The 20,591-nt window shown below is 33.3% G+C and overlaps 1 protein-coding gene across 6 annotated transcripts in view; it reads right to left on the bottom strand.

The window, feature by feature from the left end:
• Nucleotides 1-20,591, bottom strand: part of DCAF6 (DDB1 and CUL4 associated factor 6) — a 121,059-nt gene that overhangs the window by 94,484 nt on the left and 5,984 nt on the right. For all 6 annotated transcript variants that reach the window (XM_063104689.1, XM_063104691.1, XM_063104690.1 and 3 more), the window contains exons 2-3: nucleotides 12,082-12,143; nucleotides 1,745-1,837 (exon numbers count right to left, since the gene is read on the bottom strand). In XM_063104689.1, coding sequence (XP_062960759.1) covers nucleotides 1,745-1,837; nucleotides 12,082-12,143 — 155 coding nt within the window. The remainder of the gene's footprint in view (nucleotides 1-1,744; nucleotides 1,838-12,081; nucleotides 12,144-20,591) is intronic.

Here is a 20,591-nt window from a genome sequence, read left to right as displayed (position 1 = left end):
TTGATCTTCTGGTGAGAAGGATTATTCGTTTATGCTAATTTTTAAATTAAAAACCATTTTAAATTTTCTCTGTATTTCAGACATAGTCACATGGCAGTTGTTTGGTTGCCTGTGTCTAAAAAAGTTCTAAATGCTACTAAATTTTCTAAAAGACTAAATTTCAAATTCTTAAGAAAATAAGAAAATGAAGCTTGGTAACTTTATTTGCATAATTCTTAGTATTAAAATAAATAACTGTTTTAAATGTTAAGATAATATACTAATGTTACATGTAAAAGTAACTTTCTCAGTTAACTCAGACTTCATATATGGCACATGCTTTTCCTATAGACTGTGTAAAGAAAACAGAGCCAAAGGCAAGAGCACTTTATAAAGAACTTGTTCTGAGTGCATAAAAACTTTTTCATATAGCTGGTCCCACTGACCCTAAGAGTTATATAACTGGATGTTTTGTCCTTAGTAATTAGGGATTAAAAACTCCAACTGAATAAGGCAAATTGTTGGGAAACATGACTTGGAACAACCTTCCTCTAAGAAATCCTTTTTGTCCAAGTACAGCTGACTACTTCTAGTTTTATGTCCTCAATATCATGTCCACTTTCACGCTTAACTCTACTACTACTATAGTATCTATCAGAATACATTATTATTATTTATTTACTAACAATTAATTGTATACTTTCCAAAACTCACATGGACAAGATCAAAGTCAACTGGGTGGGGAGTATACTGTGCCTAACGACAATACTTTATATCACTGTACCTAGTGTAATGCCTAGCACAGAGCAGTAGTTTTGTGTTATAATGTTATCTCCATAAGAAAATTTGATAACAGTACAATAAAAAAATGTTCACAATATTTTAGGGAAAAAAGAATGAAACTGACGGTATTTTGTTTCTACATAAAAGTAGGCTAATAAAAAGTAATCATTCCTGAAAAACTAAAAGTTAATGGTGAAAGTAAATATAATAAAATAGGCTAGTTGAGAGAAGCTCATTCTAGGTGATCAAATAAGAGTACTAGTTTTTCACTATCTTCTACAAAATTTTTAAATATAAAAAAATACATCTTCCTTTAATACTTTTAATATTCCTTCTAAATGTTTAAAATTAAAATAATTAAACATGAGTGCTCATAAAATGAAGTTGTTATGTACAGAATGTCATGATACACAAGTTGGAACAAGACTCACGGGGATTCAAAACTCTCTTTTAGAACACTGGTAATCAAACTTAAATAATGTATGTCATTAATTCTGCTGTGAATACTTACATCTCAACATGCTCTTAAATACAAAAGAAAGTACCCAATGTGGAGAAACCCTAGCTTCACAAATAGTAAAAATTAAAAAGCTATTTCTAATATGCTAGAGATAGATAAACCACAGTGGTAAGACAATTCATTTACTGAGATACCCTCATGCTGAAGAAAAAAAAATTACATTGTCTTTTTTTCCCCCAAACAATGTAATTCAGATAATCTCAATTGTGGCAAGTATTATCCACTAGAATAAAATAAAGCATATTCCAATTTCCTAAAGCTAAGGCTAAATGAAATCTTATGTTTCCCTAAGGAAACCAAGATACCTACGTGTAATAACTTTTAAATTATACAATTAACTTTAGCAAAATAAGGAGGATATTCTATTACAAATGTCCATTCCATGACTCTTTACAATTTCTTCATTTCTAGCTTCTTGATTTTCTTCTCTCATTAAATTATAGAGTTTTTAAACCACTTTACCTTTCTGCTGTAAGGATTACTAATTACTAACTTGGTGTCGTCTGAGCCAGATAAAATATATTCTCCAGTGTCATTCCAACAGATTGTATTAACCTAAAAAGAAAGCAAGAAAGACATGTAAGTAAACTGAACATAAAAAGAAATGTCATCTTTCACTTACCTGATGGTACAAAATTTATATCACTAATAATAACATCATATTTACAATAAAAAGTATTAAACAGTTTACACATTGAAAAAACAGACTACCAGTTTCAAGTTCCACATATAAGAAACTTGGAAGTCACCACTCCAAACTCATAACAAGTAAAATGCTGAAAAGAATACAAAATCAACAACTCCTCATATCCTTCAAAGGAGGTGAGGACATAGGACAAAATGCTGTCCCCAAGATTGGAGAGACTGACAGGTAAATAAAGGGAGTCTTGGCTTACCAGGGCAGAGACTCACCAGCTATTTTGAAACCTCTGTGGGAAACAGTGCCAGGGTAGGAAAACCTGGACTATAACTGACAAATTGCTGGAAGCTTGGAAAGGACAAGTCTGATTGTTAAGAACTCCAGAGGTAACCAGTCATTGGGTGGAGGGGAGTAAACTTTTCTGAATTTTAACTTCAGAGACACAACCAGGTTCTCACAATAAATTTCAGAGAAAAATCCCCCAGTGTACCCAGCAGTGCGAGGGAACCATTTTGAAGTTCACTAGCATACTCTGTTCTTCTCAACAAGGTCTGCCCTCAGGAGAAGCTATTTAACTCCAGCCTAATCCACTGGGGTTTTATTAGAACCCAAGTAACCTAGGGGAAAACAAATACCCAATTCCAGCCAGCTCTAGCCTTCCATATAGGGGAAGGAAAATACCTAACTCCAGCTCAGTCTACTGTCCTTGCCATTTAAGAAGCAAGGGCAATAAGAGGGACTGAGAATCTTTTGTGAAGTTCATAGCCCAGAGACACTGGTTTGCTAAGACATAGAGTCCTAATTATGGGACTACAGAATACTTCTTCCCCCTACAACTTACCACTACATTAGTAAAGACCTATTTACACCAGTTTCTTTACCTAGTACATCATGCCCAGCCATTAAGAAGAAATTACAGGACATAATAAAAGGTAAAAAAAAACAATCTGAAAAGACAGCTAGCTTCAGAACCAAACACAGGGATACTGGAACTATCAGACAGGAAATTTGAAACAACTATGATTAATACACTAAGGGCTCTAATGATAAAAGTGAACAGCATGTAAAAACAGATGAACAATGTAAGCAGAGAGATGAAAATTCTAGGAAAGAATAAAAAAGAAATGTTAAAGATCAAAAATGCTGTAAAAGAAGTGAAGGATGCCTTGAATGGGCTTCTTAGTAGACTGGACACGTTGAGGAAAGAATCACTGACTTTGAGGATACATCACTAGAAGCCTACAAAACTGAAAAGCAAAGAGAATAAAGACTGAAAAACAAAAAGAATACCCAAGGACTGTGAGAAGACTACAAAAGGTATAACCTACCTGCAATAGGAATATCAGAAGGAGAAGAGAGAAAAGAAGAAATATTTGATACATAATAACTGAGAATTTCTGCAAATTAATGGCAGACATCAAACCACAAATCCAGGAAGTTCACAGAACACCATGCATGATAAACAGCCAAAGAACTATACTTAAGCATATCGTTTTCAAACTAAAAAAAGAAACTCAAAGGTAGATACCTTACCTATAGAGAAATAAAGGTGAGAGTTACATTCAACTCAAAAAGTATGTAAGCAAGAAGAGAGTAGAGTGAAATAAAGCACTGAGAGGAAAAAAACCCACCAACTTGAAATTCTGTACCCTGCAAAATTATCCTTCAAAAATGAATCAGAAATAAAAGTTTTTCTCAGACAAACATTGGGAGAATTTGTTGCCAGTAGACCAACCTTGCAAGAAATGTTAAAAGAAGTTCATTAGAGAATTAAAAAATAATATAGGTCAGAAACTTGGATCTACATAAAGAAAGGAAGAGCACTGAAGGAGAAATAAGTGAAGATAAGAGAAAAACTTTTATTTTACTTATTCTTAATTGATCTAAAAGATTATTATTGTTCAAAATAATAGCAAAAATATATTTGATTATGCATGTTTAAGTATATATCACATAATATATAAAAATATGTTTATGTATGCTAATAAATAAGTGAAATGAATGATAGCAATGATATAAGGTACAGGAGGGAGGATTTAGGATGATTTCTTTACTCACACTACCTGCGAAATGGTATAGTATTATTTGAAACAAAGTGGACTTTGATTAGTTATATACCTATATTGCAAACTCTAGGGCAACCACTAAAAAAGGTTTAAAAAGAAGTATAACTGATAAATACTAAGGAAGGAGGGAAAATGAAATCATATGAATGCTCAGTTAAAACCACAAGAGACAGAACAGTGCGAGACAAAAACATAAACAAAGAATAAGGGCAACAAATAGAAAACAGTAACAAATGTAGTAGATATTAATACAACTATATCAATAATCATTCTGAACATCAATGTTCTAATGCACCAATTAAAAAACAGAGAGAATGGATCAAAAAACAAGACCCAAATATATGTTGTCTACAAAACCCCACATTAAATATAAAGACACATGTAGATTAAAAGTAAATGGATGGAGAAAAATATACCGTGCTAACCCTGATCAAAAGAAAGTAGTAGTTAATATTAATTTTAGATGAAGCAGACTTCAAAGCAAGGAAAGTTATCAGGGAAAAAGAAAGCCACTTCATAATGGTGAGTGAGGTCATTTCTCCAAGAAGACATAACAATCCTTAACATGTATGTGCATAGTAACAATGGTACATCAAACTACATCAGGCAAAAACTGATAGAACTGCAAGGAGAAATAGATGAATCCACTAACATACCTGGAGACTTCAACACCCCTGTATCAGAAATAGATCCAGCAGGCAGAAAATCAGTAAGGACACAGCTGAACTGAACACCACCATCAATTTTCTGTATATAATTGATATTTACAGACTACTTCATCCAACAACAGCAGAATACACAGTCTTCTCAAGCTCACATGGGACATTTACCAAGAAAGATCACATTCTGAGCCTTAAAATACACCTTAACAAATTTAACAGAAATCATACAGTGTCTGTTCTCAGACCATAGTAAAATTAAACTAGAAATCAGTACCAGAAAGATAATTGGAAAATCCCAAAATACATGGGGTTTAAACAACACACTTTGAAATAACACAAGAATCAGAGAAAAAATCTCAAGGAAAATTATAAAATGTTTTGAACTAAATGAAAATCAAAACACAACAAATCAAAATTTGTGGGGTGCAGAAAAAGAAATTCTTACAGGAAAATTGACACCAAAAAAAGGTTTAAAATCAATAATTTAAGTTCCCACCTTAGAAAACTAGAAAAAGAAAAGCAAGTTAAATCCAAAGATTAGTGCAAAAAATCAATGAAATTGAAAACAGGAAACAAATAAAGAAAATCAATGAAATGAAAAGTGGTTCTTTAAAAAGATCAATAAAATTGATTAGACAGGCTTACTAAGAAAAAAAGAAAGAAGACACAAATTACTAGCATCAAAAATGAAAGTAAGTTCATCATTAACGATCCCATGAACACTAACGGATAATACAGAAATGCTATGAACAACTCTATGCTGACGTATTTGATAACCTAGATGAAACAGACCAATTCCTTGAAAGACACAACCTGCCAAAAATCACATAAGAGGAAACAGACTATCTGAAAAGGCCAATATCTAATAAGGAAATTTGAATCAATAATTAACAACCTTCCAAAACAGGAAGCAACAAAGATGAGTTCACTGGTGAAGTCTAACAAACATTTAAGAAAGAAAATCATACCAATTCTCTATAATCTCTTTCATAAGATAGAAGTAGAGGAAACAATTCCTAACTCATTCTATGAAACTAGCATTAGTCTAATACCAGAACAAGACAAAGATATTACTAGAAAACTACAGACCAATATCTCCCATGAACATAGATGCAAAAATCCGTAACAGAATATTAGCAAATTGAATCCAACAATGTATAAAAAGAATTATATACCACAACTAAGTGGGATATATCCCAGGTATGCAAGGCTTGTTCAACATTCAAAAATCAATTAATTTAATCCATCACATCAACAGGCTAAAGAAGAAAAAAATCACACAATCATTAACAGATGCAGAAAAAGCACTTGACAAAATCTAACACTCATTCGTAATTAAAAACTCTCAGTAGAGTAGAAATAGAGTAGGACTTCCTCAGCTTAATAAAGAATATACATTTTAAAAAACCTATAGCTAACATCAAACTTAATGGTGAGAATCTAGAAGCTTTCCCACGGATACCAAGAACAAGGCAAGGATTTCCTCTCTCACCACTTCTTTTCAACATTGTACTAGAAGTCCTACCTAATGCAATAAAACAAGAAAAGGAAACGAAAGGTAAGCAAATTGGGAAGGAATAAATAAAACTTTCTTTGTTTGCAGATGACAAGATCGATCATTTATATAGAAAATCCCGAAGAATAAAGAAAATAAAACAAAGAAAAAAACACTCCTGGAACTAATAAGTAATTACAGAAATTTCAGTACACAAGGTTAATATACAAAAGTCCATTGTTTTCCTGCACACCATCAATGAACAAGTAAAATATAAAATTAAAAACATGACACCATTTACATTTGCACTCCAAAAAATGTAATACTTAGGTATAAATCTAACAAAATGTGTACAAGATCTTTATGAGGAAAACTGCAAAACTCTAGTGAAAGAAATCAAAAAAGAATTAAATAAATGGAGAGTTATACTTTGTTTATGGATAGGAAGATTCAATATTTTCAAGATGTCAATTCCTTCCAACTTAATCTATAGATTCAGTCATAATTCCAGCAAGTTATTTTGTGGATAGCAACAAACTGATACTAAAATTTATAAGGAGAAGCCAAAGAATCAGGATAGCCAACACAGTACTCCAAAGCTGGAGAACTGACAATACCCAAATGCAAGACTTACTATAAAGCTACAGTAATTAAGACTGTACAGTATTGGCAAAAGAACAGACAAATAGATCAATGGAACAGAATTCACAGCCCACATAAATACAGTAACTGATCTTTGACAAAGAAGAAAAGACAATACAGCGGAGATAGTCTTTTCAACAAATGGGGTTGGAATAACTGGATAGCCACAAGCAAGAAAAAAAAAATCGGTCTAGACGTAGACATTACACCCTTCACAAAAATAAACTCAAAATGGATCACAAACCTACATGTAAAATGTAAAACTACAAAACTCCTAGAAGATAACACAGGAGAAAACTTACATGACCTTGGGTATGACAATGACTTATTAGATACAACACCAAAGGCATGATCCATGGAAGAAATAATTGATAAGCTGGACTTGATTAAAATTAAAAATTTCTGCCCTGTAAAAGATAATTTCAAGAAAATGAGAAGACAAGCCACAGACTGGGGGAAAATATTTGCAAAAGACACATCTGATAAAGTACTATTATTCAAAATATACAAAGAGCTCTTAAAACTCAACAATAAGAAAACAACCCAATTAAAAAATGGGCCAAAGGCCTTAATGGACACCTGACCAAACAAGATATGTGGCATATGTGTATGCCATGCTACATGCAAACAGGCATATGAAAAGATGCTCCATCATAGCATGTCATCAGGGAAATGGAAATTAAAACAAGGAGACTATACATATATCAGAATGGTCAAAAATACAGAACACTGACAACACCAAATACCGGTGATGATATGGAGCAACAGGAACACTCATTCACTGCTGGTGGGAAAGCAACATAGTACCACGACTTTAGGAAAGAGCCAACAATTTCTTACTAAACTAAACATACTCTAACCACATGATACAGCAATCATGCTCCTTGGTACTTACCCAAATAAGCCAAAAATATGTCCACACTAAAACCTATATATTGATTTTTATGACAACTTTATTCATAATGGCCAAAACTTAGAAGCAATCAACATGTTGTTCAGTGGGTGAATGGATAAATAAATTGTGATACAGCCAGACAATAACATATTATTCAGTGCTAAAAAGAAACAAGCTATCAAGCCAACAAAACACATGGAGTAAATGCATATTACTAAGTGAAAGAAGCCAATCTGAAAAGGCTACATACTATGTGATTCCAACTATATGATATTCTCGAAAAGGCAAAACTATGGAGCCTTTAAAAGACTAGTGGTTGTCAGAGGTTGGGGAGGGGAGGGATGAACAGACAGAGCACAGAGGATTTTTAAAGCAGTGAAACAACTCTGTATGATACTATAATGGTGGATACATATCATTACATGTATCTAAACCCACAGAATGTCCAACACCAAGAGTAAACCCTAATGTAGTAAACTATGTACTTTGGGTGATTATGATGTGTCAATGTAAGTTCATAAATTGTAACAAATATACCACTCTGGTGGGGGATGTTGATAGTCAGAGAGGCTATGCACGTGTATCAGTAGGGGGTATATGGGAAATCTCTGTACCTTCCTCTCAATTTTGCTGTGAACCTAAAAGTTCTTTAACAAAAAAAAGTCTTAAAAAAAATGATATCCACTTCCATTTAGCAAACATAATGTTCTCACATTTCACAATGAAATGTCTGTGTCATTAAGTTTATTGTTTAAATTTGCTATTATAATTCACTTTGTATCCAAAGACTTAAACCAAGTCATCTAAAATAAAATTACAAAAACTTACTTCAATGCCACAATAATCAGGACTGTGTCATACTGGCAAAAACAGAGACAGGATCTATGGAATGACACTGAAAGTCCAGAAATAAACTCATACACTAATAGTCAAGTGATTTTTGACAAGTGGTGCACGATGATTCAATGAAAGAAAAGCCTTTTTCAAAACAAATGGTGCTGGAACTACTAGATATCCACAAACAAAACAATGAAGTTGGACCTCTACTTCACACCATATACAAAAATTAACTGAAAATAGATCAAAGATGTAAACTTAAGATCTAAAACTATAAAACTCTTAGAAGAAAATATAAGTGTAAATCTTCATGACCTTTGATTAAGCAACAGTTTCTTAAATATGACACTCAAATCCCAAACAAACAAAATGAAGAGAAATTAAATTTCATTAAAATTAAAAACTTTTGTAAACCAAAGGATACTACTAAGAAACTGAAAAGGCAACCCACAGAACGGATAGTTGCAAATCATATATCTGATAAGGGTCTAGAGTATCCAGAATATATAAACACAACTCAACAACAAAAAATAAACAACCCAATTAAAAAAAAAATAGGTAAAGGATTTGAAAGGACATTTCTCTAAAGAAGATATATGAATGACTAATACACACATAAACATCATTAACATAAACGCACATGCTCATAGAGAAATGAAAACCATAACCACAATGAATTACCATTTCACACCCATTAGGATGATTATAATAATATACTAAAAAACCCAAAACAGAAAATAACAAGAGTTGACAAGGATGCTGAGAAATTGCAACCCTATACATTATTGTTAGGAACATAAAACGGTACAGCTCTTTGAAAAACAGTTTGACAGTTCCTCAAAAAGTGAAACAGACTTACCATACAATCCAGCAATTCCACAACTAGGTATATACTTAAGAGAAATGAAAACTTACATCACATAAAAGCTTGTACACAAACATTAATAGTAGCATTATTAATAATAGACAAAAAGTGGAAATAACCTAAATATCCAACAAGCGATGAACAGATAAACAAAATGTAATATATCTGTACAATGAAATATTTATTCAGTCATAAAAAGGAATGAAATACTGATACATGCTACAACATGGATATACCTTGAAAACATTATGCTAAGTGAAAGAAGCATGACATTAAAGGCCACATATTGTATAACACTATTTATATGAACTGTCCAGAACAGGCATATCCATAGACAGAAAGTAGATTAGTGATTGCTAATTACTAGGTGGAAGAAGAATGGAAAGTGACTGATAATTAATATTCTTTTTCAGATGATGAAAACACACCAGAATAAGATAGTGGTGAGGGCTGCACAACTTTACAAATATACTAAAAACACCAAACTATACACTTCTAATGGGTGAGTTTTATAGAGCGTAAACTATATTTAAATTAAAAAGAAAAAAGCAGACCTACACTGTCAGTCAAGATGGAGTAACAAGGACTAGACTTACCATCATGCCTAAAATAACTAAAAAATGACAAAATATACATTCTTTTTTAGTGCACAGAAAACATTTATCAATACAGACAATATTCTGGGCACAAAACAAATCTTAATATATTTAAAAGACTACAAATCATAGAAGGTATGTTCTCTGATCAAAACAGAATTAAATTAGAAATCACTGACACAAAGCTATGTTCGAAAACCATGAAGTGGTCATAGAAATAACAAATGGTCAAAAAATAAATTACAAAATAAATTACAAAGTATTTTGAACAGAATAAAAATAAAAACACATCATATCTTAATTTATGGGTCTCAGCTAAAGCAGTACTTAGAAGGAAATTTATAATACCAAAATACCTATATTAGAAAAGATAAAAGTCTCACATCAATGACCCCAGCTTACATTCAAAAAACTATTTAAAAAAAGAGCAAATGAAACCCAGAAGCTGCAGAAGATTTCAAATAATAAGTATCAGAGCAGAAATCAATGAAACAGAAAACAGGAAAACAATGGAAAAAATTAATAAAACCAGAGGCTGATCCTTTGAGAAGACAAAATTAATAAGCTTCTGGACACACTAATCAGGAAGAAAAGGCAGAGGGGAGACAGTACATATTACCAATATCAGGAATGAGAAAGGTAGTATCATACACCACAAATTCTACAAATATTTAAAGACATAAGCAAAATATTATGGACAATTTTATGTGACTAACTCAACAATTTCTATAAAATAGACAAACTCCTCAGAGCACACATATTAAACAAGATTCAATAAAGACAGAGAAACCCTGAATAGTGTAGTATTTTTTATTAAAGAAATGTAACTGTAGTCACACATTTCCCACAAAGAAAATCCAGCCCCAGATGGCTATACTGGTAAATTATGCCAAACGTTTAAAAAATAAATGACAACAATTCTGCTCAAAGTTTTTTGGAAAACTGAAGAGGTCAAAATACTTACCAACTGATTGGTACAAAAAAAGAAAACTACAGACCAATATCCTTAATAAATATATATGAAAAAATTCTAAAACAAAATTTCAGCAAATTGAATAAAACAATATATATAAAAAAGTAATACATCATCACCAAGTGGGGTTCATTTCTGTAATGCAAGATTAGTTTAACACTCAAAAATTAATGTATTTCACAATATTAGACTTAAAAAAAATCATATAATCATTTCAACAACTGCAGAAAAGACAGTTGACAAAATCCAACAATTCCTGATAATAGCTCACAGCTTTTAGGTTTACACATGGGGTTGAAATGATATGATATCTAGGATTCACTTTAAAATACTTCAGTGGGGGGTGAGGGGGAGAAAAAGTAAATAAAATAGAAAAAAAGATGTGGCAAAATCTTGATGACTGCTAAGTCCAAGTGATGACTATATAAAAAGTATGTTTGAAATTTTTATAAAGACTGTGATTTGGACCTGTTATATTGGTGTGCCCGTTAGACATGCAAAATCAGGAACATTAAGTAGAAAGTTAGAGATATGAATCTGGTGTTCTGGGAAGAGGTAGAAGTCATGGATTTTTTTGTTTGTTTTAGCCACAGGACTGGATTGGGTCACTTAGCACTGGATAGTAAAGAGGGTGGGAGGTGCCAGGACAGTCTTTGTGCACCCAACATTTGAAGGTCAAGAAGTGGAGGAGTCAGCCAAGAAAACAAACAAGATGCAATGAGCTAATAGGATAGGAAGAAAACCAAGAGAGTGTGGTGTTAGCAAAAACCAAGAGAAAAAGTATTTCTAAAAAGAAGACATCTTCAACCAATGTCTAAAATATCTGAGAAGTGACCACTAGATTTGTAGATATGAAAGGCACTAGTGACATTCACAAAAGCAGTTTCAGCAGAGAGAATGAGATGGAAGTCATTTGATAACATTACAAAAACTCATCTGTACTTAGAAAAGTATATCCAAGATTTTTTAAAGTTCAAAATATATTTTTATGTTTGAAAGTAAAACTTTATTCTCCTATTTTATTATATGTGACTAACTATAAGTCACAACCCCTTCTGAGTGGGGCATTTCATCACACATTTAAACAGTATTAAAGCTCTTCATACTCAAGAATTAACTATTACTTACACAGCCATCATGCACATTCAGGGTTGCTTCAAGTTTTAATCTTTGGATAAATTCTCTTCTTCCTGTTTAAAAAGAAAGAAAGAACTAAATATATCATACAATTTATTGGTGAGAAATGTGTAACAGTGAAGTTAAGAGGCTAGGACCTGGCATAATAAGGTAGATTCAAGCTCTAATTTCATCTCTACCATTTATAAGCTGAGTGATACTGGGCAAATTAACCTCCTTCTAAGCCCTAGTTTCCTCATGTGGCTATTTTAAGTACTAAATGATTCAAGGACAGAAAGGGCTTAACATAGTGTCTGGACCACAGCAAACACACAAATGTTTCTTCATTCATTCATTCATTCATTCAACAAATATTTATTGAGTCCTCACTCTGTTCCAGGTAATGTTCTAGAAGGTAAGAATACAGTGGTAAAATAAAACAAGAAAAGATCTCTGCCCTCCTGTGAAAAGAGAAAGACAATAAATAGTATGTCAGTTGACGAAAATACTATATGAAAAAATAAAGCAGGAAAAGGGGAATAAAACAGAGCTGGAGGTAGGAGAAAGGTCTTCAATTTTAAATAGGGTGACAGAACTGATCCTCCACAGAGCACCAAGAATATACACTGGGGAAAGAACAGCCTCGTCAATAACTGGTTCTACGAAAACTGGATATCCATATGTAGAAGAATGAAAATAGACCTGTACCTCTCGCCATATGCCAAAATCAACTCAAAATAGATTAAAGACTTAAATATAAGACCAGAAACTATAAAACTGTTACAAGAAAACATAGGGGAAACACTTCAAGGTGTAGGACTGGGTAATGACTTTATGAATAAGACCCCAAAAGCACAGACAACAAATGAAAATAAATAAATGGGATTATAACTAACTATAAATATAAAGCTTATGCACAGTAAAGGAAACAATCAACAGAATGAAAAGACAACCTACAGAATGGGAGGAAATATTTGCAAACTATAAATCCAATGAGGGATTAATATTCAGAATATACAAGGAACTCATACAATTTAACAGTAAAAAAACCCAAATAATCTGATTAAAAAATGGGCAAAGGAGCTGAATAGACATTTCTCAAGGGAAGACATACAAATGGCCAACTACATGAAAAAATGCTCAACGTCACGAAGCATCAGGGAAATGCAATCAAAACCACTTTGAAGGCTGGCTGGTTAGCTCAGTCAGTTAGAGCACTGTGTTGTAACACCAAGGCCAAGGGTTCAGATCCCCATACCAGCCAGCCACCAAAAAAACCCAAAACAAAACCAAACCACTTTGAGATACCATCTCACCCCAATCAGACTGGCTGTTATCAAAAAGACAGAGAATAACAAATGATGGCAAAGATGCAGATAAAGGAGAACCTTTCTACACTGTTGATGGGACTGTACATTAGTACAGCCACTACAGAAAACAGTATGAAGGTTTCTCAACAACTACAGATAGAACTAGCATACGATCCAGCAATCCCACAACCCAGTATATACCCAATACAGCAATCCAGTATATATGACAATCCAGTATATACCCAAAGGAATGGAAATCATCATGTCAAAGGGATATATGCACTCCCACATTTATCACAGCTCTGTTTACAATAGCCAAGTTATGGAACCAACCTAAATGTCCATTGATGGATGACTGGATAAGGAAAATGTGGTATATACACACAACGGAATACTACTCAGCCATAAGAAAGAATGAAATACTGCCACTTGCAGCAACATGGGTGAGCTTGGAGAAAATTATGTTAAGTGAAATAAGCCAGGCATGGAAAGAGAAATATCACATGTCCTCACTCATAAGTGAGAGCTAAAAAATAATTAAATAAATAAGAAAGAAAGAAAGAGAAAGAGAGAAAGAGAGAGAGAGAGAAACAACCACAACAATAATACATTGAACTTTCAGAAGTAGAAGATAGAACTGTGGTTGCTAGAAGTGGGGAAGGGGAAGGGGGAGGGGTTTAGCAGAAAATCAGTTAATGGACAGAACGAATGATTACATGGTGTAACGATGAATAAGCTAATTATCCTGATTTAACCATCACATATTGTATACAAGTATTGAAAGTCAACTCTGTACCCCACAAATATGTATAATCAATTATGTTTCAATAATAATCTTTAAAAACCCCAGCAAAATAAACAAACAAATAAATAAACAGGGTGGCAGGGCTGGCTGGTTAGCTCAGTTGGTTAGAACATGGTGTTATAACACCAAGGTCAAGGGTTCAGATCCCTGTTCCAGCAAGGTGCCAACAAAACAGTGATAGAAGCCAACTATTTTTAAACATATCTCAATTTCAGTAATGTTAAAATCTTATTTATTTATTTATGTTTTGAATTGAAACATAATCAATTATACATATTCATAAGGTACAGAGTTGACTAGAAGTTCTGTGTACAGTACGTGATGACCAAGTCAATATTATTAGCATGTTCCTCATTACAAATCGTAATTATTCTTTGTGTAGAAATGTTAAAATACTTTAAAGTTAATTTTACAATGATGAAATGTGGCAACAAAAATAAAATAAAGTCAACCTAAAAGCCCATCAATAGCAAAATAGTTAAAATATTGCAAAAATATACTAGGTTCCTTCTTTCAAAGAGAAATGTCTCCCTCTAAAAAATGAATCACCTTTACTAAAGATAGATCAAAAGCATGTTTATTCAGAAGCTGTAATGAAAGGAAGCAGAATTTATGAGAAAAAGCAATAATTAACTAAATAATTAGGCTGATGAGATCGCTAATAAAGTTAAAGTTGACTATACTCTCTATACTGTCACAAAGGACAGATTTCTCTGTTATATTTTCTTGCCATTTAACATAAAGATCAAGATGCTCTTGAAGCCAATTTGTTTTATTTCTTTCTCCTTGTTTATAACTGGTAAGATGGCTAGGTAAAGGATGAACATACAGGTAAAAAAGTAAATTATGAGGTTTTTTTGAGAGGGGGATGCTCTATAGTTTCTAAATTTATTGCAATAAAACAAACGAGAGAAATTCAGTAAAGTATTTTTATGAACTAAGTTGTACTTTATATAATTAACTGTTCAAATCTGATTTTTGGTTTTAAAAAGATGCTAAACTATAGTAAACATACAATTTTTTTAAAAAATCATTTCTTTTTGACCAAAGTCAGGCTTGGTAGTCTTGATGAGTTATAAATTAGAGTTAAGAAACAAGGTATTTGGATTAAAATTATGAAAACAATTAGAACTCATTAAAATGCTAAAGTATTGGAAATATTTTTTTCCAAATTTTTTAAATCTGGGTTTGAAAACACAGCTCTAGCCATTTCAGATAAATGGACATGAGAGAATAGAAGATAAAGTAAGTTTTCTAGCAAGAACTCTTATATATGAAATTTGTAAATATGAATATAAATTTGCATTGAGACATGATATAGTTAAATAGATAGCTCCTGAATTATATTTTTGTATGTGACTTTGAAGGTAAAACCGATCTGCTTTGTCCAGACATTCCATAAAGTATGCTTCTAGAACAAACTACCACAAACATTTTCTACCCTTTTAGTAATTAAATGCACCACCAAGAAATAGAAGCTAAAAGCCACCAAAAAACAAGAACTGTAAGTTAAAAAAACTGAGCTCCCTCAATTACAATAAAAATAAACTCATGTCTGAATGCTAATAAAAACTGTCAAGGGTCTAGCAAGATAACCAATTTGCATGTCACCATTTCTTGGATGATAGCAGAAGACAGAAGAATCCTAAGTCAGAGGCAAAGGATTTTACTACTCAGCACAACAAGCAGTATGAGCTTCAGGTTTGCACCGGTTTCCCTTGCCCCCCAAGTCCTATAGAGCAACTCAGAGAAGCCTGGGTGGATGCTGTGCATGCAATGGGTTTGAATCACAACTGAGAAACCGTGAACTAAGGAAACTCAAATCTTATATCAAGCAAACCTGTAGGACCTTCGTCCTGAAGGGAGACATTATCTTTATTATACTGGACAATAAATAAACTTGCCCTCTGCTCCAGAGGGAGATACTGTATTTTCCAAGGCTACTGACTATATAAACATCATTAAAAAGATAGTCGAAAACAAAGCAGCTATTGCCTCTGTTCACAAGATGTTCAGAAATCCGAAAGAGCCATTGAGAATCCTCTCCCAACAATTACACAGTTGTTATGGATAAACTTACCATTGTGGCCTCTTACTCAAGTCTTTCTGCACCCTAAGATGCATCTTATAATTCCATCTCTACTCTGACATTCCAGTCTATATTAATAGACTATAAGCTCCATAAGAAGAGGGATAGGATACTCTTTTATTCTCCCAAGTACCCCAAGTGCCTAGCACAATGTAGGCATTCAATATTCATTTACTGAATCAGTGAATAAATAATTGGTAATATCCATTCTGTTCTGTAATCTGCATTTTCATTCAATACATGGCAAATATCTACCTTCCAGTGACAATAAATAAAGAGCTACTGCTCATTTTTAATGGTTGTATAACTTAACAACTTTGTAATTTTATTCATATACCTATTTCCCTTACTAGACTATGAGATGCTTGGGGCAAGAAACTTTGGACCTAGGTTTAAATATCTAATTTGAAACATACTACATGTATGCTTGGCAAAACTTAACCTCTCAAAACCTTAGTTTTACATTTATAAAAGTGGGAATAATACCATGAACTTTACAGGTTTATTGTGAGGCATAAGTAGTATATGCAAAACTCCTAAATGTGCTTGATAATACTGTAGACACAAAATTAATTCTCTCCCTACGTACATGGGGATTGTTCTAAGTTAATGCTGTCTGAATAGAAAGACAATGATAAGACTTCATTTAAAAAAATATGACTTCATTAAAGGAGTTGAGGTAAAAGGGAAAAGAATAAGGCTAGTGATACTGAGAAGTAGAGATGGAAAAGCACTTTAACAAAATTTTTATTCCACTTTTACTTGACCTTATTGTCCTCCGAGCTACTTTTCTTTAATGTCAAACTTCCCAGTCACCTACATATACTGCCTTTACTAGCTTACTGTTAGATCTTCCTTGTTCTGATTTGTCTCTGTGTTAGTCAGATCAGGCTGCTTCAACAAAGTATCTTTGAGTAGCTTATAAAGATACTTTGGGTAGGTGAAAAACAACAGAAATTTATTTCTCACAGTACTGGAGGTTGGAAAGCCCAAGGTCAAGGCACAGCAGATTCGGTGTCCAGTAAGGGCTAGTTCCTCATAGACAGCATCTTTTTTCTGTGTCCTCACTTGGAAGAGAAGCAAACAAGTTCCATAGGGCCTCTTTTTTAAGGGCACTAATTTCACTCATGACAGCTCCACCCTCATGATCTAATCACTTCCCAAATCACCTCTTAATACCATCACCTTGGGGATTAGGATTGCAACATATGAATTTTGGAGAGACACAAACATTCAGACCACAGCAGTCCCTTTTGGCCCCTCCTCTCCATTGGTTTTGTTCTCAGAAATCATGGGTGACCAGTAAATCCAATCATCTCTTTCAAGGCACATTTTTCATGACTTTATCTGTCACAGCTGATGTTGTCTTGTTGAAAACTGCAGATGCTCCTTGACCTACCATGGGGTTATGTCTTGATAAACTCATCATAAATCTAAAATATCGTTAAGTCAAAAATATGCATTTAATACACCTAACCTACCAAAAACATCACAGCTTAACATAGCCTACCTCAAATGTGTCTGGAACACTTAAAATTAGCCTACAATTGGGCAAAATCACCTAACACAAAGCCTATTTTATCATAAAGCACTGAATACCTCATGTAATTTATTGAATACTGTACTAAAAGTGAAAAACAGAATGGTTTTATGGGTACTCCAAGTACAGTTTCTACTAAATGTGTATCACTTTCGCAACACTGTAAAGTCAAAAAATCCTAAGTCAAACCATAAGTTGGGGACTATAATTCTCTTTAGCTCCCACGGCATCTTACCAGATAACCAGGAGAACTAACCAAAGTATACAAACCCCTCCCAGGAGAGACAGGATACATAACTATTTCATCTTTGGCAGAACACAGGACAAAGCAGTGACTGCCACTAAAGTATGTAAGAAAAAGAAAACAGAAAATTTAAATGAATGCTTAAAGGCCAACTGTGGGCTAGAGAAACTAGAATCTCTGGGAACCCCGGACATAGGCAGAGTCTGCAATCATTCGTCAGCTCTTTTCTATGAGCTTCCACCAAGTACTCATAAGAAACAGTGAAAAAAGAGCAGGAGACCTGAGAGAGCCTCTGTATGGCAGGACAAATAAATGAAACTCTACTCACTTTCCAGACCATTCTCTCTGGGAAGCAAATGTCTTAAGCCATTGGGGAAAACCCTAGCAAACAGGGCCTCAGTAAAGGTTCACTACCTCTGAGAGAGTCAGGAAACCCTCATATCCCTGTTTCAGGCAAAGGCAAACTGACCCAAGGAAGGGGCATAAACTGCTTATCCTTAAGGGAAGGGCAGGGAACACCCTCCCATCCCTACTATGAAACCAACACTGAACAACAAGCAAAACAGTTAAATACGGTGGTTCTGAAATATGTCAACTTGGCCAGACTGAACAACGTCTCCCAGAATTCCTTCCCTGGAATGTTTCTGGTTAGGTTGAGTCACCATCTGACAAAGGTCTAGTACCTAAAATACATAAGGAATTCTTAAAATTCAACAGTTGAAAAAAAAATAATAATCCAAATAGAAAATAAGCAAAACACATTAAGAGACATTTCACTGAAAATATACAGATGGCAAATAAGCACATGAAAAGATGTTCAACATCATTAGCCATTAGGGAAATGCAAATTAAAACCACAATGTGTTATCACTACATACCTATAATAATAGCTAAAATTTACAAGAGTGATAACAAAAGTGCTAGAGAAGATATAAAGAAACTGGATTACCTATCTCTGGCTGACAGAAATGTAAAATGGTACTGGAAGATTATGGCAATTTCTTACAAAATTAAAGAATGTGCTTACCATACAGCCCAGTAACTGATTCTTGGGCATTTATCCCAGAAAAATGAAAACTTATGTTCATACAAAAATCTGTACATAAATGTTAGTAACACCTATATTCCTAACAGCCAAAAACTGGAAACAATCCAAATATCCAACAACAGGAAAATGGTTAAACAGTCATATTTCCATACAATTGACTGCTATTCAACAATAAAAAGGAATAAACTATTGATACATGCAACAATTTGGATTGATCTCAAGAGAATTATACTGAGTGAAAAAAGCAAATCTCAAAAGGTTACAAACTGTCATTTATAAAGTTACATAGAAATGTTGCCTACTGTCTATATAACATTCTTGAAGTGGCAAAATTATAGAGATGGAGAACAGATCCATGTTTGCCAGGGATGAGCAAGGGAGAGGAAAGGATATGACCACAGCTATAAAAGGTTATTGCAAGAGATCCTTGTGATGGAAATGTTCGGTATCTTAACCACATTAATCTATTAAAACGAGGTAATTAAAATAAATATTAATCTATTAAAATTAATTAAAATTAATATGTTGAACTGCATGGAATTAAATACACACATGCATGCATGGAACACTAGTGACATCTGAATGAGGTTCATGGATTACATCTATGTCAATTTCTTGGCTGTGACATTGTGCTATAGTTGTTACCATTGGGAGAAACTGGTTGAAGGGTATATGAGATCTCTGTATTATTTCTTAGAACTGTATATGAATCTACAATTAGCTCAAAATAAAAAGGTTTTAAAAGTATCAAAAAAAAAAATCTTCCCACAAAGACAACTCCAAGCACAGATGGCTTCAATAATGAAATTTATCAGACATTTAGGGAAAAAGTAAGTTCAATTCTTCACAAACTCTTAAGAAAAAGAGAAAAAACAAATCCCAACTCATTTATGAGGCCAGCATTATCTTGATACCAAAACCAGGTAAAACTAATACTAGAAAACTATAGACTAATAAATATCCTTTACGAACAGGCACTAAATTCTTACCAAAATTTAAGCCAGCGATACCTGAAAAATAATCTACCACAACCAAGAGGGATTTTGCCCAGGAACTGAATGTTGGTTCAATATTCAAAAATCGATCAATATGTCAATATATCATATTAACAGTAAAAGAAAAATCATATAATCATCTCAACAGATACAGGAAAAAAACCTTGACAAAATTCACCAGCCAGTGAAGATAAGTACTCTCAGCAATTTGGGAATAGAAGGGAATGTCCTCAATCTGATAAAGGGTATCTAAAAAAAACCTATAGCTAACAACATACATAATAGTGAAAGACAATGTTTTCTATCTAACCATCAGGAATGAGGAAAGGACATCCACTCTCATCTACTTCCATTAAAAATTCTATTAAGTCCTGCCCAGTGCAATTAAGGAGGGGAAAAAAAAGGAGGAAAAGGATGACATAAAACTGTCTTGATATGCAATGATATGCAGTGACATAATCATCTACATAAAATCCCAAAAAATCTGCCTA

The sequence above is a fragment of the Cynocephalus volans genome, chromosome 8 (assembly GCF_027409185.1).
Source record: "Cynocephalus volans isolate mCynVol1 chromosome 8, mCynVol1.pri, whole genome shotgun sequence".
Taxonomy (NCBI): Eukaryota; Metazoa; Chordata; class Mammalia; order Dermoptera; family Cynocephalidae; genus Cynocephalus; species Cynocephalus volans.
Note: the sequence above shows the minus strand (reverse complement) of the source record. Positions and strands in the feature narration are given on the sequence as shown.